General features: G+C 40.5%; 2 protein-coding genes across 4 annotated transcripts in view; one reads left to right on the forward strand and one right to left on the reverse strand.

Annotated features, from left to right (window-relative positions):
- The first annotated feature begins 1,038 nt into the window (after positions 1-1,038).
- Positions 1,039-12,899, forward strand: slc31a2 (solute carrier family 31 member 2). 2 transcript variants are annotated; one of them, XR_004101210.2, is made up of 5 exons: positions 1,039-1,497; positions 7,645-7,711; positions 9,443-9,671; positions 11,069-11,311; positions 11,472-12,899. XR_004101210.2 is itself a non-coding variant. In XM_031277556.2 (4 exons), exons 1-4 carry the CDS (start codon positions 1,489-1,491, stop codon positions 11,232-11,234), a joined length of 471 nt encoding a protein of 156 aa, XP_031133416.1. In that variant the 5' UTR covers positions 1,039-1,488; the 3' UTR covers positions 11,235-12,899. The 2 variants fall into 2 exon arrangements, 1 of the variants encoding a protein (XP_031133416.1); XM_031277556.2 differs by having other exon boundaries at positions 11,069-12,899.
- Positions 12,900-12,935: 36 nt separating this feature from the next.
- Positions 12,936-24,668, reverse strand: part of niban2a (niban apoptosis regulator 2a) — a 42,388-nt gene continuing 30,655 nt past the window's right edge. For both annotated transcript variants that reach the window (XM_035991651.1, XM_031277552.2), the window contains 8 exons: positions 22,023-22,127; positions 21,750-21,912; positions 19,895-20,082; positions 18,770-18,925; positions 18,393-18,506; positions 17,929-18,036; positions 16,113-16,224; positions 12,936-15,150 (listed from right to left, as the gene is read on the reverse strand). In XM_035991651.1, coding sequence (XP_035847544.1) covers positions 14,255-15,150; positions 16,113-16,224; positions 17,929-18,036; positions 18,393-18,506; positions 18,770-18,925; positions 19,895-20,082; positions 21,750-21,912; positions 22,023-22,127 — 1,842 coding nt within the window. In that variant the 3' untranslated portion in view covers positions 12,936-14,254. The remainder of the gene's footprint in view (positions 15,151-16,112; positions 16,225-17,928; positions 18,037-18,392; positions 18,507-18,769; positions 18,926-19,894; positions 20,083-21,749; positions 21,913-22,022; positions 22,128-24,668) is intronic.

A 24,668-nucleotide genomic window follows, 5' to 3' on the forward strand; every position in this document is an offset into this window, starting at 1 on the left:
GCAGCCAGTAGAAGCAGTTGCAATGGTGACTAAAACAAAAAGAAGCTGGAATAAAGATGTTTGGTGAGGCTCAGATAGTAGGCAGCTGCAGCAAAGCACTTCATCCATATTGATAAAACTGCAGAGATGTGTTTTGCATTAAATAGACCAGTTCAGAGAACATTTAAAGAATGCTTATGTGTGTTTGCAGTTTAAACATGGGACATAAAATGGAAGTTAATACCTGCGTAGCCCCAGAAACCTAGCGATTGGTTAAGAGCTCGCTGCCAAACATTACTGTTGACAGTATGACCAATGATAATGTATATTGGAATCTCCAAACATGTCAATACTGTACCTATTATGGATTAAGATTTATTTAGATGTTTTCAGAATCAGTTTTATTGGCCAAGTATACTTACATACACAAGGAATTTTACTTTGGCAGGTATATACATTCAACAAATAGACATGTAGTAGTAACAAATAGACATGTAGTAGAAGTAGACAAATAGTAATATAGACACATAGTGTACAATAGAGACAACAATATACATATAGGCACATAACATAATATACAAAAATACAAATATACAAATAAGACATCAAGACAAGTACACATGGAGTGGGATGTAAAGTGCAAAAAGTAATAGTGCAAAATAGTGTGCAAGATGCATATTGGAATGATAAGTATGTAATGTGTAGAGAAGAGGGCGAGTGGCCAAAGTGGGGATGACCCCACTTATCCGCAGTTCAGTAGAGTGATGGCAGTGGGAAAGATATGATTTGGTTGATATGATTTTCCTAATTAAGAAAAAATATATATAACAAAAAAGTAAGCTTCCAATAATAATGTAATGGTTATCTCTCTTAAGTAATAAGCCTCCTTCCAGAATCAACTTTTTTTTTTGCTTTTTACAGAACAATTATAGACTATAAAATAAGTTTTACAACGAGAGTAGCCGAAAAGCTCCGAAAGACTTCGGCTACCTCCGTCTACCACGTGCTCCAAGTATTTGGGGCGAATAAACAATGGAAGATTTCATTTGCGCATGCGTGCAATCTCGGCTACGCTACATTTCTCCATAGCATTTCTCGGCTAATATTAGCTAACAATTGATAATGCACATTATGGTCAGTTGTACTCGCCCTGCTACATAACAGCTCCGTTTCCGGACGAGTTAAATGGGACATGAATCGCTACTATTTCGGTTATTTAGTCGCACTGGGTCTTCGTTCCCATTTGCTGAAAAACTCCATTAACCGTCAGCCCATCTGTTTATTGTCTGAAGTCAGGAGGTCGCCTCCTCCTCATTCTGCTGGCGCTGCATTAACTGTAGTAGCTGGGTCACTGGCTGCTGCTACTGCTGTTGCTGTTGCTGTGGTACATTTAAGAAATTGTTCCTACTCGACTGAACACGAACAACTCTAGCCTGTCCCGTGAGTCGTCTATGATGAGGAACTGAAGTCAATAACTGTGGTTTTAGCGTGTGCGCAACCAAGTTCACCATGATGTCCGTAAGTTGTGTGTTTGTAGTTGTAGACACATTTTTGCATTTGAAATGTTTATCTCCGTGTTAGAGTGTGGCGTTGAGTCAGTCAGCGTGTGAGAACATGTGCTATGGACTTTAGGGAGCAGACCATAATAAACCCAGAGGATTATAATGAATACTTATAGGTTGTAGATCCACATAGACAGTGCGCTCCGTTTGGAGAGTAACACTACCAGTCGCAGCTTGAAAAGACTAGTCAAACCTTTATGCTGTTTTTTTAAAGAGCTAACTTAACTAGGGCTGGGCCATATAATATGGCTGAAATAACGTAATACTTAACACATAAAACAAATACCTTAATAACTAAAGGTTTGTGGTCATAAAGTTTTGTGAAACTATAATAAAACAATGCTAATTTTGAGTTATTGCCCAGCTCTACATTAACCCATTTAAATCCTATATGCATCACAGTATTGCCTGGCTTTTTCCAAAAATGAACTATAGTTTTTTTTTTTTTTTTTGTAGAATTTTCAATGTGTTTTCCCTTCCATGCAGCCACATAGTTCAGTACATTATTACAGAGTCAATGAACAGACACTGTATTAGCACACAGCCACATTGCTTTGATAAAAATATGATTTTCTGAAAATAGGGATCTTTCTGATGGATCATTTTACTCAGTGTAGAATAATGTTCTTACTAGTTGCTGATAAATATAATAAGAATGTAAAAGGTTTCCATAAGAGACCAAGTGTGTTTTGGTGTATACATGGTATGCTTATTGCACAGAGTTGTGTGCTGTCACAGAGATGGTGGTTCCCCGAATAAAGGAAACTGACTCACAGATGGTTTAGCTTAAGTGGTAAATATAAGATAGTTAGGGTCACAGTGGCCTCAAGTACATCGAGTAATAATAAGAAATGAGGACGAGACATAATACAGTGGCCCCCACCGTGGCGGGTGTTGTGTGAAGATGGCAGTCCCGGTGCGGAAGAAGAAGAGGGGGCCCAAGAAAGAAAGTATAAGACATGAGGGGAAGACTAGATCGGGGCTCACAAGGTCTGAGAGTCTAGAGATACGTGGATCGGCTCTGGCTTTTTGTCTGTTGCTAGGGAAACTTAGTCTCTGCATGCTTTGTGATCCCACAGAACTGTGTATTGAAACTCAGACGCTTGACTGATTAAACAAATGTATTTGACTTTATCTTATCGTCTTATTTGGCTCTTGCTTAGGATCAATGTAATTCCAATTTAACAAATGCGCGGGGATATATAGGTCTTTTATATGGAGTCAGACACATTGGCCCTCATTTATCAACCTAACGTAGAAACCAGCGTAGATATGAGCGCAGAAATCCTCTTACGACAGGCTCCACGTTTGATTCATGAAACGTTCCTATCACACCAATCAGAGCGTAAGGATGGTCGTACACTGATAAATGCAGCGGCTGGAAACAATCGTAATTTAAATATCACGCCCCAATATATTCTGGGTTTTGAGGCCTCGCCCCTACAATTTACGACATGGCGAGACGTAATCCGGCTGAGAAGCGGCACTTTTCAGAGGTGGAGATTGAAATCCTGATATCTCAGGTTCATTTGCACTGTTGATTTGGCAGCCTGGAAACTGGTATTAAAGGCTGTAGAAAGAATGTGGAATGGAAAGAGATCACTGATGCAGTCAACAGTTGCCGTGGTAAATCGGACTCCAGCTGAAGTTTATTTAATTTACACATCCTTGACATATGTATGCTATAGTAATATACAGGCTTATATTGCAATCTCTTAGGCCTATATGGTTTACCTATATTTGTTTTTTTCATGAGTCAGAACTGTGAGGGAGAGCGCGTGTCCTCCGCCCCGTGCTGGGCCACCACCCCGACCCTGTCTCCTGATAGCAGAAAAAGTGGGCCATAGGGCTGGAAAAACAAGCCGAAATAACTCTGTCAATGGCAGAAATAAATCGGTCACTTGTGGCCATTAACGACACTTTAAAAGAGAAACGAAAACCTGAAGAATAAATAAAAATGTTGTGCATCGTCATGTTTCCTGTATTGAATATCATTGCCAAACATAACAATATACCTTTTTAAAAGCGAGGAATAATATCCTGTCTCCTTCATATAGCCCCCGGTTGGGGCTGTGCTGGACACTGCTGTGTAGCCTATAGTAGGGTCCCACTGCTGATGGACGACCATGAGCCATCTGCCCTTAATCAATCCGATGTGGCGCTCCACCGTGGCCCGTGTGCGTACCTGTGCACTGTTGTACCGGCGAATAGAGGTCTTATAAAAGAGCCAGATCTGCCATTGCTGATAAGTGATCAACTGATGACTTCTCCTTCTCCTGTTAAACTTTTTATATGCTGCATCGCAAGTCCACACTGACTCGAAAACTTGTGTACACGAGTTCAGACCAGACGTGAGATTATATCGCAGCCTACGCTCACGTTCAAATTGATAAATCCCTTGCTTTGCGTAGGAATCTGCGTACGCCCGTCCTACGCCTGTTTTTGGTCGTACGCACGTTTCATAAATGAGGGCCATTGTCCCAAAAGGGGGGGGACACAGAGGTGGAAAAGCCCAACATCAGGCATATGCACTTTTTTTGAATTCAAACTTTTCGATCTTTTACTGCAGTCAGGTTTTTCAATGTGCGATTTCATTTGTAATATTTGTATCTTGATGTTTTGCATTTGGAGCCACAACACCAGAAAAAAAAAAAGTTTCATCTCAGCTATAATAGTTTCGGGTTGAAATGACGATTAAATATTTACGTACAAATTTCAAGACAGCAAAGTTTGGTTTACATCGGCTACGGACATGAATGGCACAACAACAGCTGCCTGGCAGATATGGAAAACAATCTCAAAAGTTGTAGGATGTGCATGGAAAATGCTCAGCATGGATGTCAAGTATGTTGGCTAAGGCATGTACAAGTACAGATTCAGTCCTCGGAGAGTGTTCTGAGGGTGTTTGTAGTAGAAACACTACTCTCTCGGTTTGCAGTTTCAGCATTTACCCGGCAAACAAATATCTGCTTTCTGAAGCGCTTTGAGAGATAAGCTCACAATGATCACTGTGCCTGCGGCCTGACCTCCAACTGGATTGTTGACTCAAGTTGTCTATATTTGACTTTCTTTGGGATGTTTTCATGCTGCATGAAATACTTATCTATCTACTATCTATTGCACTATTTATAGACTTGTTGCTTTGACCTCTTTAATTATGCAAGATTAGGACTGTGTATTGGCAAGAATCTGGCGATACGATACGTATCACGATACATGGGTCACGATTCAATATATTGCAATATATTTCGATACTGTGCGTAAGGCGATATATTGGGATTTTTTTAAAGTATCATTTTAGAAATAATATTTAAAAAAAAAAAAAAGACATGATGTGCATAAAAGTCACAGAATTTTACTTTAGGTAAAACAATTCAGTACACAGAAAATCAAACTGCCAGTTTGGGATTGTGGTTCACAGGTTCTTAGTGAGCACATTTTGATATGTTAAAGTAGGCCAAAGTTCAATAATTAGAGCTAATAACTAATTATTAGTTTTTTTTTCTTCTTTTCCAGCTGTCACAGAGCCAAGCCAGTCTTATTTTTGTAGGGTTGGTCGTCATTTCTAATTATAACATTGTACTCACCAGGCCAATTGCTGACATTTGGGAACATGGTGACATCACTAAAAACAAGTCGGACAGGGTTAGATACCTGAGCAGTCACACAACCAACCCTCAATGGTAGCCAGACATATTTAGAGGATAAAATAAGACAAATGGTTAAATTGATTGTTGTAAACATCCATCACAGTTTACAGACCAACTTCCTGGTGCAATTAGGAATTATTACCATCATTATAAGTGCATTCACTTTTGGTTTTACCTCCACACACACAAACATGTATTAGCTTTGATAATCTGTGTGATTGTCTCGCTGCTCTGACAATCTTGCCCTGTCAGACTTTTTTGGGGTGATGTCACCAACTTCTCAGGTTAGCAGTTAATTTGGTTAGTACAATGTTATCATAAGATTCACACTGACATCCTGGTTATCACAAGGATGCCTCTGGGTTTATTTGCTTTTGGTTTCACATAACAGGATCAGACAGCACACACGTGTATCACACAGCGGCATATCATGGACTTAAACTGCAAAAGGAAAATGTAGTCGTCTTTAAAATGTCAAATCATTTAGAAGTGCCCATCACATGTTCTCGGAGCCCATGGTCACATTTTTAAAATGCTTGATTTGTCCAACCAACAATCCAAAACCCCAAGTATGTTAGTATGATGTAAAACAGAAAAAAACTCAAACCAGATCCTTTATGCTTGATACATGATTTCAATTGTTAATGGATTATTAGAGTTGCTGTTAAAGATGCAGTAGGTACGACTTATAAAACTAACTTTCTGTCATATTTGCTGAAACTGACCCTATGTTCCAGTAGAACTACATGAAGCAGATCATTTAAAAAGAAATCTGGCTCCTCTGGCACCACCTACAGCCTGTAGTGCAATTTGCAAAAACCCACAGCTCCCTGTTCAGATGCACCAATCAGAGCCAGAGGGGGGTGTCTAACTGCGTGTCAATCACTGCTCATGCACACGCATTCATTCTCCCTTGTGGGGGGAGGGGCTAAGGAGACCATTTTGGGCTTCAGCAGAAAAGGGGGGAGGGACTGAGAAGTTGTTGATGTTCAAATTTTTCCTGGATCTTCACAATCCTACCTACAGCACCTTTAACTATTTGGTCGATCGATTCATTTATAAATTACTAAAAATGAATAATTAATCGACTTGGATCATGGAGATCTATGTAGACCTTCACCAGTGTGCAGCTGGTGAGAAACAGTCGTGCCAGGACAGGTGGTGCATTAGCAGGAAAGAGCCTGGCACATGCACACGCACATGCACACACACACAAACAGTACATTCCTCTGTCAGTCACACATCTACAGCAGCAGGGCAGAACAGAGTGTGCCTTTGTGGCACAATACATCCTGCGATTGTCTGGCAACGGCGTAAATTACATTTTTTTTTAATTTAGTTTAGGAATCCAAACATCTAGAACAGAGGAGGTTTTGAGTGCAGCATGAAAGAATATGGAGATAATTCTGCAAGCGCATAGTATTTCCTAACAGAGAAAGTGAAGAAACAATAGAACACTGCTTGTCCCAGGCTTGTTTAGTTGTCTTCTGTCAGGAAGAATCACCAGTTTCCCATAATAGAAGTGTATCTCTTTTACATTTTTTCATGCATATATTTTACTGTTCTTTAGCGATGCCTCTTGTTTATTATCTGCCTGTAATTTATTCTGAAATGTAAATCTTTGTGTTGAGAAGTACATTATTATAAGGGTCTGGGTCTTTTTATAAAACGTAAAAAAGAGAGTAATGCTTGCTTGGGTCAGTAATCAAAGACGTTCTGAGTCACTGATCACAGAGCAGTGCAGCAGCTCTCAGTCTGACTGATGTTGGTTGGAAAGAGGCTGAGGTCAGCGTTGTAATACCTGGTCCTGCAATAATTCAGTTTCTCAGAATTGGAATGGTGCTTTTTTTTATACTTTTATTTTCAAATTTTCTCATAACAGTCACACAATTAACTAGAAAAAAACAGCAATAAATAGAGCAGAAAGAGACGGGAAAAAAGGGAACAAAAAGACCCACTCACCGTATTGTTCGGTGCGGCCAATCCAGATAGTGTAAGGAGTAGTTGTGAAGCTAAGGCTATTTTGCTCTCAACATTGTTAGCCAGAAAGCTGATTTTACAATCCTGGAAATCTGAAAGGTCTCCTACACTTGAAATGTGGTTGAGGGAGCTGGGTAATGTCTTACATTTGGAGAAAATCAGGTACATCATGTCTGCTAAAGTGGAATTATTTTTTGAAATCTGGCAACCTTTCCTCGATTTAATGTCAAAAATCTAAACTTGTGCTACCCTGTCGCTGTGCCATTTTCTTTGTCTTTGTCCTGCTTGTCGCATGTCGACAGCCCCTGTCAAGTAACCTGTTCTGTTTTGTGTAACACCACCATCTATTGTTACTATGTTTGTACTTCTTTGTTACGAAAACAATAAAAATAAATACACAACAAAAAAAAAAAACAGTGAACAGCACATAGGTGTTTTAGAGGTTTTAATATTTTTCTCATCTTGCTTTTTAGATGACTTTCGGGGTGTCGAGCAGCGTGACGCTGCTGTTTGACTTCTGGGATGTGCACGGGCCGGCAGGTAAGATGCAGAGTGTCACACACAGCATCTTCACTTCAGAGGAGGCGTTTGCTCCCAAAGGATCTCCCAGCAGTCCCTAGAACCGGTTCATCTAGTTAAAGTGCCCATATTATGAAAAAACCGCTTATTCTGGGATTTGGGGTGTTCTTTTGTGTCTCTGGTGCTTCCACACGCATACAAACTTTGAAAAAAATCCATCCATGCTGTTTAGAGTGAGATACGGTTTCTGAATGTGTCCTGCCTTCAGTCTCTGGGTGTGCTGTTCAAAATCGGCACGGCTTGTGACGTCACAAGCCGAAACGAGCAGGCTAACCGCAACCATTAGCTCGTAGCATTAGAATGCTAATGCTAACGCTAGCATGCTACCTCGTTCTCAATAGCAAAGCACTGCTACAACACACAAGTTCACCATAATCTACAAAAGAACTACTTACATGTGCGCCCTCATTTAGAAGTCTCCCAGCTAATCCTGCCTTGTAACTGACCAAAGTTGTAGAAACAGCCTTTCTTTTACTGTCTATGGAGCTAGCTAGCTGACATGATCTACAGCTGAGCTACTGGGCATGTGCAGTGCAATCAAAGATAGTACAGAAGAAGAAGAAGAAAAGAGGTCTCACTCTGTAGCTAAAACAGAGACCAGGTGAAAAGAGGATCTGCAGCAGTGAGAGAGAGCAGTGCAGTACAACAAAAATATGGTGTTTTTTGAAAATTAAACCATGTAAACCTATTCTGGTACAACCTTAAAATACAATTATGAACCTGAAAATGAGCATAATATGGCTGCTTTAAAACATACTGTAGTGCTGAGTCAAGAGACTGTCCTTTTTCCTAAATGCCCAGGAGAAGTTTACATGACATCACATCAAACTGACGCAAGACTGTACTTTTAATAGGAATGTTCCACTGAAAAAAGCATATTTCATGCCTGCACGCTTGAAAAGTTGGTAGGCTTTTCCTTTGTGCTGTGCAGCAGTTGTCATCAGTTTGGAGTCACATCACTTCCTGGGAATTCAAACGTTGACCTGGTTTCATAGTAAAAAAAAAAAAAAATTACCCAGAACATTCATAAAAAACTTCTCAAACCACTCCTGCAGAATGATGTATAATGTTTTTCACTGTTTGTTCAGTATTGGAGCCTGGCTAATACTGGGATTTTAAAGCCAATACCAATATTTCAGAGTTTTAAAAAAAAACTAAATCACCCAGCATTCATTTTTTAACATAAATGCATAATAATGAACACATTTTTGTTGTAAGAATCTTTAAAATGTGGTTATTAAAGAACTGTGACCAAGATGCAGTATATACTGAGCTGCACCTCAGTTTGAAGACTGTAAACATGATTTTCTATGAAACCCTTTTTTCATATGACAGAAAATATGTCATCAAGGAAGTAAACAAAATTAGAATCTGACCAAGCACTGTTGCCAACGTTTGATACTTGGGAGCTTTCAATACACAATGCTAAGGACCTGTACTAAAAACGTTTTGTGACTTGATACCCAGCCCTACTCTGTACAACAGTTTTAGGTAATTATTGGCCAACATTCAGTACAGTATATGCTGATACCAATATATTTGTTATATGCTAAAATTTGCCAATAATATTAGCCTCTGTAAATGTTGTGAATGAATTACTTTAAGGAATCACGTGAGAGACTTTGGGACACTGTGTGTGTGTGTGTGTGTGTGTGTGTGTGTGTGTGTGTGTGTGTGTGTGTGTGCGCCCAGGGATGGTGCTGTCGGTGATTGTGGTCTTTCTGCTGACCGTCTTCTACGAGGTGCTCAAAGTGTGGAGGGTGTGGCTGGGGCTCAGCTCTAAGCTGGCCCAGTCTGAGTCTCCGTACGCCGCACCCCCATCCGTCCGCAGCGACAGCATCTCCGCCCTGGAGAGCAGCCCCTCCGAGTCCTCGCTGACCCCCATGCAGGCACCCCCTCCCACTCCGAACACCAGACACAGGTCACTTTCCTTGTGAAACACAACTAGGGCCAAGTGAACCTATGTATATAGTCTGCAATGTGATAATTTTGTCTTTTCTTATGGATTTTTACTGCAAACGAAATAATGGAATATAAAAACATTATTGGAATCAGATTAAATGATAACTAGTGCAGTTCTATAGGTCAGGAAATTATGAAAGCCCATTTCTGCCAGTAAAATGATACAAAGTTTTGTAATGGTAAAAAAAATAATAATGGTAAGCATTTTATCTCATACATTTGACTTAGTATGTGAAGTATTATATTTTATATATTATAAAATTATTATATATTGACTGACCGTGTGCATTTTTAAAAATCATGACTTACTCTAACTTTAATCTTACATGTAAAGCATTTATATTCTCTCTGCTTTCTTGACCCTGATTAAGCATTTCTTTTAAATGCAACATGTAGAGATAAAGTGGTTTCAGTGATTCCACATTCCACAGCTTTCTTTTGTAGCGGTGTGCGGTTGTCTTTGTGGCTTTGTGTTTATCTGGACACCTCCATTCATACTGAGTGCAGTATTTCGCACCCACTATTATTCACTATGTGAAACTCATTGACCTCCCTTTCTGTTGAATGGCTTCTGTTAAAGTGTCAATGATTGAACCGAAAAACAATATGTAACCTAAGTCCTTGAGTAGCAAAGGCCACATCTACACTACTACGATTTCATTTCTAAGCAGCGCTTTGAGACAAACACGATCTCCGTCAACACAAGAGTTTTAGGCCCCGTTTACACGACAACGCTTGCAGGTGAAAACGCAAAAATATTTGATCAGATGTGCCTTTCGTTTAGACGGTGACGGCGTTTTGGGGGCTTAAAAACACAAAAAAGTGAAACCGCCCTCCAGAGTGGAAATCTTAAAAATGCTCCACCGTCGCGTTCCCGTCTAAAGGGTAAAAACGCAAAAGTCTGCTCCGATCTTCTCACGGTGGCTCTCGTCGCGTACGCGTTTACATCACAGGCATGCGCCAGTACGGGAAAATAACAACAAACATGTCGGATTATTTCCATACGTCGGACCTTCAAGTTGCCCTAGCAGCTCTGATAAACATACAAGAGTCTTTTCAGCAGATAGCGTCTTTCTCGTGTGGCTATGACCTTCCTCCAGGTACAGGATACTGCTGAAGAAATTCGGTCCATATGTCTATATATATTTTGACTGGCAGGACTCCCAGTCCACGCCCCGTTGTGCCTTTGTGGCTTTGTAATCTAAGGTTGTTTGGAGCAATAACCCCACCTGCTCGTCTGTCCAGACAATATTTTTTTATATATATATATATACTGGATTCATACTATTTTACTGAATAAAGTATTTGTGGTAAAGTACCTGGTGTAAGTCGTGTACTCCTCTCTTTCCCCTGCAGCTGGTTGCTGCACAGTATCCAGACAGTCCTCCACATGCTGCAGGTGTCTCTGGGCTACATGCTGATGCTGTGCGTCATGTCCTACAACACCTGGATCTTCCTCGGGGTCATTGTTGGCTCTGTCCTCGGTTATTTCATCTCATTTCCTCTCCTGAGTAAGATCTGATGGTATGGACAGTTCAGCCAGAGGATGGATTTTTTCCATCCTCTGGCTGAGTTAAGAGGATCTCCTGATACCAAATGGGGAAACTACTTGATTGACTGATTTCAGCGTGTTGCCTTGGGCTAGTATTTGTGAAAATTTGAACACTGGGCTGGATATGGAAACTGAAATATTCATGCACAAACTCGGCCTCGGGGAAAGAAAAAAAAATGTAACTCGACATACAAAGTTCTAACATTTGTCTTTGACCATTGGGACAGTGTGTATGATTTGGTTCTTTTGTGTTAAAGGGGACATAATGTTCCGTTTCTGAGGCACAGTCTTGCTAATCTTCTCAAACAGCAAACATCTAAGTGAGCGATGCATGTGAAAAATGGAGTGCTGCTTGCTTAAACTCTTCTTCTTTTGTTTATTTATCCTAAAATGCATTGGAAGCTAACACAGCAGAGGTGCAACACTCAGCGACGGAAAGTCACGCGGAGCTTGTGGCATATTACGGTTTGTTTCTGTAATTTTCTGTTTTCCTGGTCAACCTTGACGGACATTTTTTTTCTAACTACTACACAGTTCCCTGTATTTTACTAAACAATGACACTACAGGTGATCAAAATGTTTGAGATTTCTAATCAGTTATAAAAAGGAGAGCTCTGGCTTAGTTGATAAGACACTGTTACTGTACAGTAGCTTTAAAGTGGAACTCATCCTGAAGACTTTTGTGTTTTTGACTGCTTAAATAAGTAGTGTTGAAAACAGATTTTTCTGGGGTTTGTGTGCAGTGTTTTGGATTGAAATCTAAAATCCTTACAGTCAGATGTCATAAGACAGAGCTCAGATTCAGGAACTGAATCATATGATTGTAGCTTGTTAACTTCTCTAATCTTGGCTCACTAACAGATCAGTCATTCTCACACGTATACCAGGGGACAGTGAGAGGTGATCATGTGGTTCTGTGGCAATCATTGACAAACAACGAACCTGCAGAGAAAAGAGTCTCGCAACTGACATTTCAGATGTGTTTTCTGTTGTATTTCAACAAGTATGCTCTTTCCTTTCGATATTGAGTATTTTTACTAGTTTTACAACGGATTCATATAGAAACATGTTCAAATATGTCTTGACGACTTGAGATTGTTAACTGTTAAATATCAATCAATTTCTTTGTGATGGTTACTTGTCACAACAACTTGGTTGACAAAAATAAAGAATAAAATTGATGACATTGTTATTGTTATTCATCCATTTATATATATAATTTCGAGAAAAGCATGAAACATAAAAGTTGAGCTGCTCACACCAAACATACAGGTTTTTATAATAAACAGGAGAGGGTGACGGTCAATGGTCCTCCATTGGAAGTAATGGGTCTGAATCTAAAGGCAGAAAACTCAAAATGTGCTTTGGATACGGTGGCAGTAGGCCATTTCACAACAGGACACTGACTCAACCCTATTGAGAGGTGGAATCACAGCTCTCCTCTCAGCATTTAACAGCAGATTGCAGCTTGGTGTGTTGATGCACAAAAGTGAAACTGACGCTGACACCAAAAAAATGTGGTGACACTTTTCCCTTAACTCCCTGGAAAAAAAACTGATATTTAACTGCAGAATAATGAAAAAAGGAAATGAAGTCCTGGAAAGGACTATGTAATTTGGTACTAATTATTATTATTATTATTATTATAATAAAAATGAAGATGTAAAATTGTTTGTCCTTTTATTTACCTAAAATGTTCCACTTCTAGTACCTCTATCTACTCTGTATATACAACACTTTCCCTCCAACAGCCTTCCTGTTACTTTTGCTTTCTCTGTTTATTTGCTGTTATGTAAAGTTTGTCAGCTATATTCAACATATATGTAAAATCTTTGTATCTAATTTCCTTATGCATAGTACCAAATTCAACAGTTATTTCCAGGAAACTTATCAGGAAATTCTGTAAAGCGCTACCAAAAATGTCCATATTTACCGTGCACCTCAGTGATATTATTCTATACTATTATTTATTTTTTTACACAAATACACATTAAACTCTTGTGAAAGCCACTTCATCCAAATGACATGAAATATAAAAAATGTTTCACCCAAAATTTGAATTAAGTTAGAAAAGATAGGTATAAGATAAGTTAGAATAGAAAATTGCCACGTTTGACTCACTGTAGTTACCACGGAGTTGTAAAACATTTATCAGTGATATTTGGGAAACAGAAGTTGACATTAAGAATCTCTCGCGTAATCACAAAGAGCCATTATTTACTGTATGTTGGTCATCTACACCCACGAGCAAAGTGGCAAGTTTTGTTGTCAAAAAAATAAAACCTCTTAAATAACAGTGGAAGTGCAAATCATTCCTGACAGATTGTCCTAAATATCTAGTGTTGAAACATAAAGGCCATTTGCGAATACAGGAAAAACTTCAAAGTAAACAAACTGCATTAAAAAAAAAAAATACATTTTATAAAAATAGATACCGGTATTTCAGAAATTAGTAGTTAAAATACACATACAAATCCCCTTACACCATCTAAATGTTGCTTGTAGCACCCCCTGCTGCCCAGGTAGAGGCTGTGTCTCATTAAAGCTATACAAAGGGAAAAACTGTAAAAAAAAAAAAAAAAAAACGAATAACTTAGTTGTTATTTAGAGTTCCTCCCTTATTTTGTAAGGTTTAAAAAGTGGATTATCACTTTAAAATCCCCGATCCTTGTGATGGACCATCAGCCTGTTAACATAGCATAAAGGAGCAGATGTGTTTAAAGCAGTGTCATACACAAAATACGAATACATTTTGCATTGAGAGTCACTAAGCTGGATAGAAAGGAACCGATCACCAAAGAAAAAAAGCCTTGGGGCGGATGGGAGAGTTGGTTTTGGAGTCTGCATTATCAACGACAATACACTTTGAATGAAACCTTTAAATACGTGCCTTATTCTTCCCACTTCTCTCCCGTTACATGTGATGCACTCTGCTGGTTTCTCTCCAAGGCTTTTTCCATTTTCAGAGTTCTGTCCAGAGGATTGTCTTCCTATGCTAAAACCACTTCCACTTCTACCGGGTCGATAACTTTGTCCTCTCCGTTCAGACCGTTTGGGATTGGCTGCGGCTCATCTTCATCCAGCCCCTCGTTGGTCTGTGACTGGAAGCCGCTGTCGTTACGTGAGCTAAAGTCTGAAGCCAGTGGTGGCCGCAGCGACGACTCACCATCTAAATCTGCTGCGGAGACCTCAGTAATCCGTTCCCTCTCGTCTTCCTGTACCGCTATCTCTATTTCCTCAATGGCGTTCTTGATGGCTGCTTCCTCCTGATGCTCCTTATCGGCTTCCTGCTTCCTGCTTCCTACCAGCTGCTGCAGAATTGCCTGCGGGGACGTCTTGTCTCGCAGAGATTTCCTGGGGAAGTCCTCCACCACTGTGGTGACGTGTGTCACATGCTCCTGCAGCCCATCCTGCATGGTGACGGTGCCTGTGGTGGGCTCCGTCCTGGTACTCACGTCGCTCGGGCTCTCCTGCGACACTGGAAGCACCATCTCCACCACTGGATTGATCAGGTCTCTGATTCCATGCACGCTGTCAGGAGACTTGGGTTCCCCAGGCGGGCCTCGGTCCTCCTCATTGCCCTCAAGCATCTCGGCATCCTCCTCAGGGATAAGCTCCACGCCTGGGACCTCCAGGCAGGACTCGAAGGGCAGAGGCACCCCGTCCAGCTGGATCATGGACACCACCTGCCTGCGTCTGCTCCCAGAACCCCCTCCTTCAACTCTGCCCCCGCCGACAGAGCCCTCCGGCTCGTCGCCGCCAAATCTAGTAGCCCAATCCACCTGAGGGTTTTCTCCGAGCAGGTGCAGGTTGGGGTCGCTGTTGGTCAGAATCATGCTGTCCCTGTACAGATTGTGTCTCCTTTGGAGAGCTGCATCCTTCACAGCTGGACAAAGAAAGAAAACAATAAATAACGATCACTTGTTATGGGGAAAAAGTCAGGAGCGGCACATCTCATTTCACATACGTGAAGAAACTTCGGGAGACTTTGATGAATTACACAGGAGCATTTCATGAATTTCCAATTGAGGAGAGTTTAGGATTACAAAGTACAGTGTAGGTGCCAGCCCAACTTCTGGAGTTCCTGTCTTCCTGAAGGTGTATTTAAACTCATGCTGGAGGCGTTACGTACGTTTAGCTGAACCTTCAATGTAAACAAAGATATTGCAGGCGCCTAAAACACAGATGCTGAAGCCTAGTTCAGCCTATCTCTCTCTCTCTGGGAAGTATGCAAACGTGTGGCATGCCCACCGACCTCCAAAAGGAGACAGTCCTGAAACAGAACATTCCTTTATCATGCAGCTGCCTAGATTCCCTTAAATCTATGGAGGCACAAAGTTGTAAGTCAGGGGTCACCAACCTTTTTGAAACTGAGAGCTACTTCATGGGTACTGAGTCATACGAAGGGCTACCAGTTTGATACTCTTCTGGAATAACAAATTTGCTCAGTTTGCCTTCAGTTATATATGATTATTAATGATTAATGTCATCTATGTGAAGACACTGATCACGTTAATGATTTCTCATTATCAATAATTATCAACAATGACTTAACAAGGTGGGAAACAGATAATATCAATATTCAATTTTCATTTTTAGAACAGGTCTGAGGGCTACTCATGTGGTCCTTGGGGGCTACCTGGTGCCCGCGGGCACCGTGTTGGTGACCCCTGTTGTAAGTACTCCTCTGCCTGGAAAGGTTATGAGCTTATGTTGGACACTGACCTGAATGAGACCTGGGCTACCACTGTCTCAACTTGCATAGTATGAGTCCGTAAGCTGGAAATTCCACCACACCACTGCTGTTTAGTCAAATCATTTCAAAATCTTGTGTTTTTTGGCCCTCACCCATCATTATGTCCTTGGAGACAGACTGCAGCACCACCTCCTCGAACATGTTTTCCACCAGCAGGAAACGGGAGAAGTCCTCGAAGATGAGCTCTTCGAAGCGAGGCAGCTCCTGGGGCGGGAGGGGTGGAATTTTTACTTTCATTGAAGTTTTATTCAATTTTATAGCATTTAAAAAAAAAAAAAAAAAAAAAAAAGTTTAAATGGTTTCAAAACAGTATCCTGACTAAACTTTGACATACCAGTCTTTGATCCACTCAACATCATCTGATCTGAACTATTAGTCAAAATAATTCACAATTTCAGGGTTTCTTTAACTCAAAAATTGGGTATAATGTTATCAAAATTAGGTTTATTGACCATAATTAAAGTGCTCATATTATGCTTTTTGGCTTTTTCCCTTTCCTTTATTGTGTTATATATCTTTTTTGTGCATGTTATAGGTTTACAAAGTGAAAAAGCCCAAAGTTCACCCCAAAGGAACTTAGCATCTCCAACAGAAAACACTGTTCACAAACTGCTCCAAACTGCTCTATTGTAGTCCAGCCTTTACTTCAGAGACGAACGTGCGTCACTTTGTAACACACGTTATAATGCTCGTCTAGCTGCTAGCGTGGCACGCCCTCATACTCTGCAACTGACAAGCTAGTAGTACTTACTGCGCATGTGCGACTCCCAACAAAGATGGAACAGAAGTGAGATGTCTCACTCTGTAGCTAAAACAGAGAGCTCAACACACGGTGAAAAGAGGAGCTGCAGCAATGTGCAGTACTACAAATAGATGGTGTTTTCTGAAAATTAAACCACATAAACCTATTCTGGTACAACTTCTAAATACAATTATGAACCTGAAAATGAGCATAATATGAGCACTTTAAAAAAGCGTCAAAATAAGTGACAAAAACGTTTTAAAAAAGCTGGAATCCGGACGGACAACAACTTGATGGACCACAGAAAGACAACACACGGGTTTTAAAGGTACTTTGCAGCCTGAGCCACCAGCCATTGTTCATTTCTTAAATTGTTTGATTGCCAAAAATGGTGAAATAAACCTCACAAAACGCCATCTTTGTCTGGACAATGAGTGTTTTTTTCCCCTGCCTAAGATTCATTCCTTCGCTGTTGCATTGTTAATTTTTGTTATTGCAAACTCAACACTTTTTTGTGGGTTAAAAATGAAAGAAGGCAAAAGCAGAGTGTTTCAAGGTTTTTTTGTGCAATTGGACTGATTGCAGTTTTTCAACCTGCTGAGGAAATCGGAGAGTATTATCTCAATTTAGGGCTGAAAACACAGAGTAGGTTACTAATAATAACTCAAAAAGTCCTCGTACTGTAAATTAGAAACTAGATTGGTGTAAACAAAGGTGCGGTCTTGAAATCAGCTGTTCACATTTTTATTTGTTTTTGCTCCAGATTTTCTCTTGGCTTATGTTTCTTGTTCAGCTCTTTTTAGTAGCTTTACTTTCTCTTGTGAATTTCTGGTACCGGTTTGGCGTAGGACAAGCTGTATGGAACTACTGTATATAGCAAGCCAGTGACATATACATTTATAATTTTCTTCCCAAACGTATGGGAACTTTTACTTATGGCTATAGTTTCTGGAACTCAGCAGCCAAAGTTGGGTCTTAAATTGAGAGTAGCCTTAGTTAAGTCAGCCTTAAATAGGTGGAGAGAGTCACAATACTGTAATGACATATTGTATACTGTAATGACAGATAGATAGATGGAAAGATGCATAGATGGATGGAAAGATAGATAGATTTTAAAGCAGTCAGCGCTGAGAAGGTGATTTGAGGCTGTGTTGGGTGCTACTCACAGGTGAGCAGGATGGCGAGAGCTGCTGCAGCATGTATGGGATGATGATCTGCAGGAGACTCTCTCTGAAGAACTTCTTGCGCACTGTGCTGCTGTCATAATCATATTTCTGACAGGGAAAGACCAGAAACACACGGAAAGCTCAATGACTCATAATGTCTTTTCTACTAATTTTTTTTTACATCTTCCAACGTTTCCTACTGCTTCTGCTGAAACCCCAGAGTCCCTCTGGAGATTAATTAAATATACAGTGTATCCAGATACTGTCTGACAAAAAAAAAAACTCAACTCAACTGAAACTGAGAAATATTTTCTTGGAGGGGATTTGGGTGAACTGACCCTAAAAGTCAGTTTTTATAGTATTATTCTTTATTCGGTAACATGCTGCAGCTAAAATAGTGAAAACTATTGACGAGGTTACTGTCTTTACTTACTGTTTGTGTACTAAACCACTTCTCTGTTTACCTTGAGAACCCTGTCCTGGCATCGCTGCATGGTCTTGCACATGTCATCTTCTCCCTGGGTCTCTAAAGACTGCTGCAGCAGCTGCATGAATGTGTAGACTGCATTGTCCATTTGCTGTCAGAAAAACAAGAGTTAGAAGTTCTATAGTAGCACAGGAAACTGATTGATGCTGGTGCTCTCACTGTTCCATCTTTACAAATTGTTGTACTCTCTTTTTGTCCAGCAGGTGGAAGTAGAGACTTCACCACAGGCAGGACAGGTTGCGCGTTGTCTCACAAGGAACTAGGGAGTGTTTTCAGGCCTCCTCCTCACACTGCTTTGCTACACGCTAAATTCTTTGTATTATGCCAGAGAAAACTGCTGCTGTAGCACCTTACCTCCCTCATGAGGATCTGAGCCCTGCTGATGAACACCGAGGGGCTGGCCACGTCGAACCTCTGCTGCAGCCCCTCCAGATTGAGCTGCTCCACCTTCTCATAGCAGCTCTGCATCTTCACCGGGTGGAAGGCGAGCATGGACAGCCTCTCCATGTGCTGGGGGGGAGGGAGACCCAGAGAGAGAGAGAGAGAGAGAGAGAGAGAGAGAGAGAGAGGAGGGTAACGGTGATCAAGGTGGTACAAGCATCATACAAGGAGAATTAAGACCAAAACAGAGAAAGAGGTTGAGCTGATTGTTCAGGTCACAGAGGGCAGCTGAGGAAACGCTCATCATTTTATTATAACCAAATGTCCGGCAAGACTCTTCACATTAACACGTTAACCATATTCTCTGACTAAATTTAAGTCCAAGGAAAAGAGGAAGAACTAGGACTAAAAAGTCATAAAAAAACCCATGTCCAGGCACTCAAGGTTAGTTACAAAAAGTGATAACAATAAAGTGTTAATTTTTTTGAATTACTTTTTAGTTTTAGTTCCATGAGCACTGGTGGTTAAAAGGATACCAGAAGTGCTCCTGCCACTTTTTTCTTTTACAAATATAAATTGAAGTCTCATATGAAGTACGTTGAACACAATTAGAGCTGGGTAACGCCGCTTTGTATCTGTTCCTACAATGTATAAAGCCTGTTCCTGTTACTGCCGATGGTGCAAGTAAGAGTGTCTGTTAAAGCTGCATTCATCAACGTTTCTTTTATTGTAACGATGTATCATATTACTATGTGTAATGTGAATGGGGGTCATAGTGACGAACCCACAGAGAATTACCACCAACTAATGCTGCAGCTCTACGAACTAGCAGCTTTAAAGCTAGGGTAGGCAGAATATTTTGGCGTTGTTAGGCAAAGAAAATCCATAATAATCTTTCAGCATATTGTAATTCAAATGTTCTGAGAGAAACTTAGACTTCTGCACCTACGCTTGGCTCTGTTTATAGGCTTTGGAAAATCTAGCCTGTGACCAGACACTTTGGCCAATCACAGGTCATTTCAGAGAGAGAGAGAGAGTTCCTGTTGGCTGCTCAACACATGCAGACAGAAAGGGGGAACATGGGGGAACATGACTCACGTCTCCCAGTTTGTCTTTGCCCGCTCCGTTGAGCGAGTTCTTGCTGATGTCCACCATCTCCTTGAAGAAAATGTCCCGGACCTCAGAGAAGCCTCGGCTGGTGGGCTCCATCAGGGCCTCCAGGATGGAGCTGATGTAGGGCTGGACGCTGGTCTGCAGGAGTTGCTCCGCCTTGGGCAACACCAGAGCTGCACGCCAGCAGGGACGCAACGAACATATTCATTATTGGTTGCTGCAGCTTGTAAACACACAACAGATGATGATGATGAAGAGTCCATCAAGCATGAAGAAAAATAAAAGTATGAGGAACTCTGCAAATTAGTAATCTCAATATACAGTGTGTTGTTTGTTGTCAGGTTGAAATGGTTGGTATGTATGACATTTAAGTAAACACACGTTTCAATGGAAGCCCTGCAGCTTTCATCCAACTCTCAGATACACCCAATTGTTAGTAAGGAAATGTGCTTAAAGAGACCAACAAAATAAAATTCACGTCTAGGATCACGACTCTTAAACCTCTGCACTGCCCTCATGTTAGTGAACCTGCATCAGGATTTTTTTTTTTTTACAGCTGACTTGTAGTTTTGAGCATTATCTGCGGGATAAAGTCAGAAACGGCCCATATAGTGCAGGTGATGGAATGCAGTTCTGTCACTTTGGCTCGATGGAAAATGGTACAAATGAAGAATGTGAGTGGTCTGTGCCAAGTTAACATTTGAATAGCTGCCAGGCTCACCGCTCAAAGGGTGGATGCTCTGGTGCTGTAGAAGCCAACTAATCAAACAGAATGAGCGAGTGACAGAGGAGAACAACAGACTTAAATACAAAGCTATAGTTCAGAGGCGCAAGTGCAGAGTACAACAAGAGCTGGAAAATATCAGACAGGGAGGGAGGTTTAGTTACAGAGGAAAGGCCCTGGTCGTGCCAAATGTCCAAACAAAGTCGTCAGAAACTTGAGCATTGTGGCATTATTCAGTGACCAAAGTAATCGCTTTGCTGCTACAAAAATCCCCTCCAAAGAAAGCACAGTCACTCAGGCAAACAGAAGGTGAACAATGAAGCGTACTTCGGTCTGGGAGATCATGTTCCATGGCACAGCGAGCACCAAGTCAACCAAGTCATTTTTCATAGCAAGTTAGACATGTGTAAGTAGGGAAACTTGAGGTGGTGTTCAGTTGAGAGTGGATTAAAATATGCCATTAAAAATGAAACATGGAAAATTTATTTCTGTCTGTCAGCAATTCTTGCTCCAAATTCACTCCCTGGATCTTATTTTGTTTAACAAAACGAAGTGTTAAATTGGAGTGCCTTTACCTCTCTGATTTATAGTTGTTTTCAGTTGGTTTTTGCTGTGCACAACGTCCCAGGAGGCATGGTTTTGGATATTTACATGGGAACCCTAGGTGTCTGGGGCTAAATGTGATTGAAAAGTGCATTCCAATAACTATATATCAATGTGTAGTTAGGAAGTGCTTCACAATGAAAGACATTTAAGTCACTGAATTGCTTTTGACATAATGGTTACATGTAAAAAGAAACGACACATTTCACCCATAGGCTTATGTTATAATGTGTGCTTCCTGTGATAAGAAGTCTCTACTAACATCTCTACCTAATGGTGGGAGCAATTTTCTGATCACAAACTGCTGGACAATGCAAAAGGTTACGTACGACTGTGGTTTGGTATTCAACATATAGAACAAAATGCATCATGGACTGGACTGCCTCATGTTTACAGCCTAAAAATGAATGGAAGCAACATGAAAACCTCCTCTGTTTATGTGTCACATTTAACAGACCATGACAACTCTTCAGGATTTATAAAGAAAAGACTTTCATGTAAATCTTTGGTCACCTCGTATCTTGCTGCTGACATGTTCTTTAGACGTGATGATCTGGTCCATGTCGGTTCGCAGTCTGGCGTCCAGTGGAGCTCTCTGGGCCTCACAGCCTTCGACCAGTGCATCATACTGACCGGTGGTCTGAGACAACACCTGCCTGTACACGGCATCAGAGATCTGGAGGAGAGAGTCGTGCAAAGACATCATTTGGTTTGGACTTGTTTTGAGTCTCTCCAGTGATTGTATGGCATAACTGCAGTGAACTGTACAGTATGATAGGAACTCACCAACATCCAATCCCTCTGCCTCTGCTGCAGCTTCCCCTTCAGACGAGGACCAATCACGCTTCGCAGCTCTGGCTGAAGGGTCTCCATCACCAGATTAGCCAGAATCTGTACACACACACAACATACAGTACTTATGTAGTTACACACCCTTATTTTTTAAATATTTTATTTATAGCTTTTCTTTTTTAAAAATAAGAAACAAGCACAGTAGAATACAGCAAAGTAACCCCCCCATAGACAAGCAAAAAACACACAAAAAACACTTTACCACTGCTTTTATTGTGATTTTAGAAATGTATTTACACACTTTTAATTTGTAATTTTGTATTAAATATATTACACATCAATATGAAAAACGAAAGAAAGCCTGCCCAGTTTTCCTTCCATAAGGTTATAATAAATCGGACTGTATCATATTGGATTAATGCTGCGTTCCAGACACAATTTTTAGCCCGTAAGTTACGACTTCAAGTCACGACTCACGACTTTGGTGGCGTTCCAGGCAAAGTCCCGACAAACCCTTCTAGCTAGCGTCAGCGTTAGCTAGCGGCCACCTACCACTGACGTTAGCTAGCGCTAGCTGATACTAGCGATTTCTAGTCTGCAACATATTTTGGGCTTCATTTAATAAACATAACCTGTAGTAGTACACAATCATATGTGTATTGTTTTTAATTACAATGTGCGGAATTACTTTACGTTGCCTATTTATGTATATTAATTTCTATTTCTCACTGTTAATCACCGGCGTCTGTACAGCATCAACAGGGGTCGCCATTGTTGTTTATGTGTGTGTGACGTCAAAAACTGTAACTGGGAGTACAACGATCTGGTACGAGTTCACAAGTAGTAAGTTACGGGTTTGACTGTCGTTCCAGGGCACTTTCATGGGAAGAAGGTTGTGAAAACACGAGTTACGGGTTGCCTGGAACGCAGCATAATTTCGGCCTAACGGTGTTTTAAATTCATACTGTGAGCTGCAAGGTTAGCCTTGCCTTTGCACCAGTTACACTTATAGTTACTATAGCAATGTGCCAACTGGGTATTTTTACACTAGAGGTGTAGTCAAAAAACAACCAATATCCTCCACCCAAAGCAAAACAAAAATGAACCTCAAAAACAAGCAGCCTCTCTTTCCTTTGTGGTTACATGGACACAGTGGGTCGATTGATACACAGCTGGACACAGAGAGGCAGGAAAGCTGGCTTTAGTCACACACACACACACACACACACACACACACACACACACACACACACACACACACACACACACACACACACGTAAGCAAGCTCAGCACCTCCATGAGGTTTAACTAAGCTAGACTAAATATTTGGTGAAACATGTTGCTGGGTAATGAATGGCTGCGACAAAAGCAGAGGAGTAGCTGAGGATCAGAAAGACATGACAAATAACAGGTATATCGTATTTTGTTTGTCAAAAAGATGGTTTGTCTGGAATGCAGGCTACTAAGTTAAATAGTGTTTTTGCTTTCTTTATTTTTTGCATTGGTGGCTGTGATATATCATACTTAAAATGTATTTTGTGCCAGTTTTAACATCTGGATACCCCAAATCTCAACCCTCAAGCCCATTTATGATTCATTCTTGAATATTATTAGCCTATAAAAAGGAACGTTTTTTCTTCTAACATAGCCTATATATTTTCTTTAAAAAAATATATATATATAAATATATATATATATATATATATATAACCTTAATTGTTATCAATATTTGCATGATTTATGTCTGCACTGGTTAGCCTATTGCTACATTTTGTGTCTATTTTGTTTTCTAGATAAATTAAAAAAACGTAAAAAAATTATGTTGTCTGAACTGAAAACATGCTGAAAACAACAGGCCGAAAATGCTTCATTACTCTACTCTACTAATCATTGAAAAAACGGTTTCTAATCATTGAAAAAACGGTTTCTCAACAACTGACCCTTTTCTTGTCACTAAACAACAGTTTTGATGCCTTCCAGTCGGGTTTTCGACCACACCACAGCACTGAGACAGCTCTTGTTAAAGTCTTTAATGACATCCACTTAAACACAGATAGTGGCAAAATTTCAGTCTTGGTACTACTTGATCTCAGTGCTGCATTTGATACGGTCGACCATGACATATTACTAGACCGATTGGAAAACTGGGTTGGCATTTCTGGCTCAGTACTAAAGTGGTTTGAGTCTTATTTAAAGAATAGGGATTACTTTGTGTCTATAGGGAATTATACATCTGAGCATACAAATATGACGTGCGGAGTTCCCCAAGGCTCAGTTCTGGGGCCTCTCCTGTTTAACATCTACATGCTTCTACTGGCTCAAATTATGGAAAACAACAAAATAAGCTACCATAGTTATGCGGATGACACACAACTTTATATAACCTTATCGCCAGGAGAATATAGTCCAATACAACAACTGACTAAGTGCATTGAGAAAATTAACGACTGGATGTGCCAGAACTTTCTTAAATTAAATGAAGAAAAAACTGAGGTGGTTGTTTTTGGAGCAAAAGAGGAACGATTAAAAGTCAGCACTCAGCTTCAAACGATAATGTTAAAAACAACAGACAAAGCCAGAAATCTTGGTGTAGTCATGGACTCAGACCTGGATTTTAACAGCCACATTAAGACAATTAC

This window comes from Sander lucioperca, chromosome 14 (genome assembly GCF_008315115.2).
Source record: "Sander lucioperca isolate FBNREF2018 chromosome 14, SLUC_FBN_1.2, whole genome shotgun sequence".
Lineage (NCBI taxonomy): Eukaryota > Metazoa > Chordata > Actinopteri > Perciformes > Percidae > Sander > Sander lucioperca.

Excerpts from the sequence above, each read along its gene's own strand:
- slc31a2 (XM_031277556.2), top strand. Across the intron at positions 7,712-9,442 it reads GGATGTGCACGGGCCGGCAG|GGATGGTGCTGTCGGTGATT; the intron begins GTAAGATGCAGA and ends GTGTGCGCCCAG. Across the intron at positions 9,672-11,068 it reads ACTCCGAACACCAGACACAG|CTGGTTGCTGCACAGTATCC; the intron begins GTCACTTTCCTT and ends TTTCCCCTGCAG.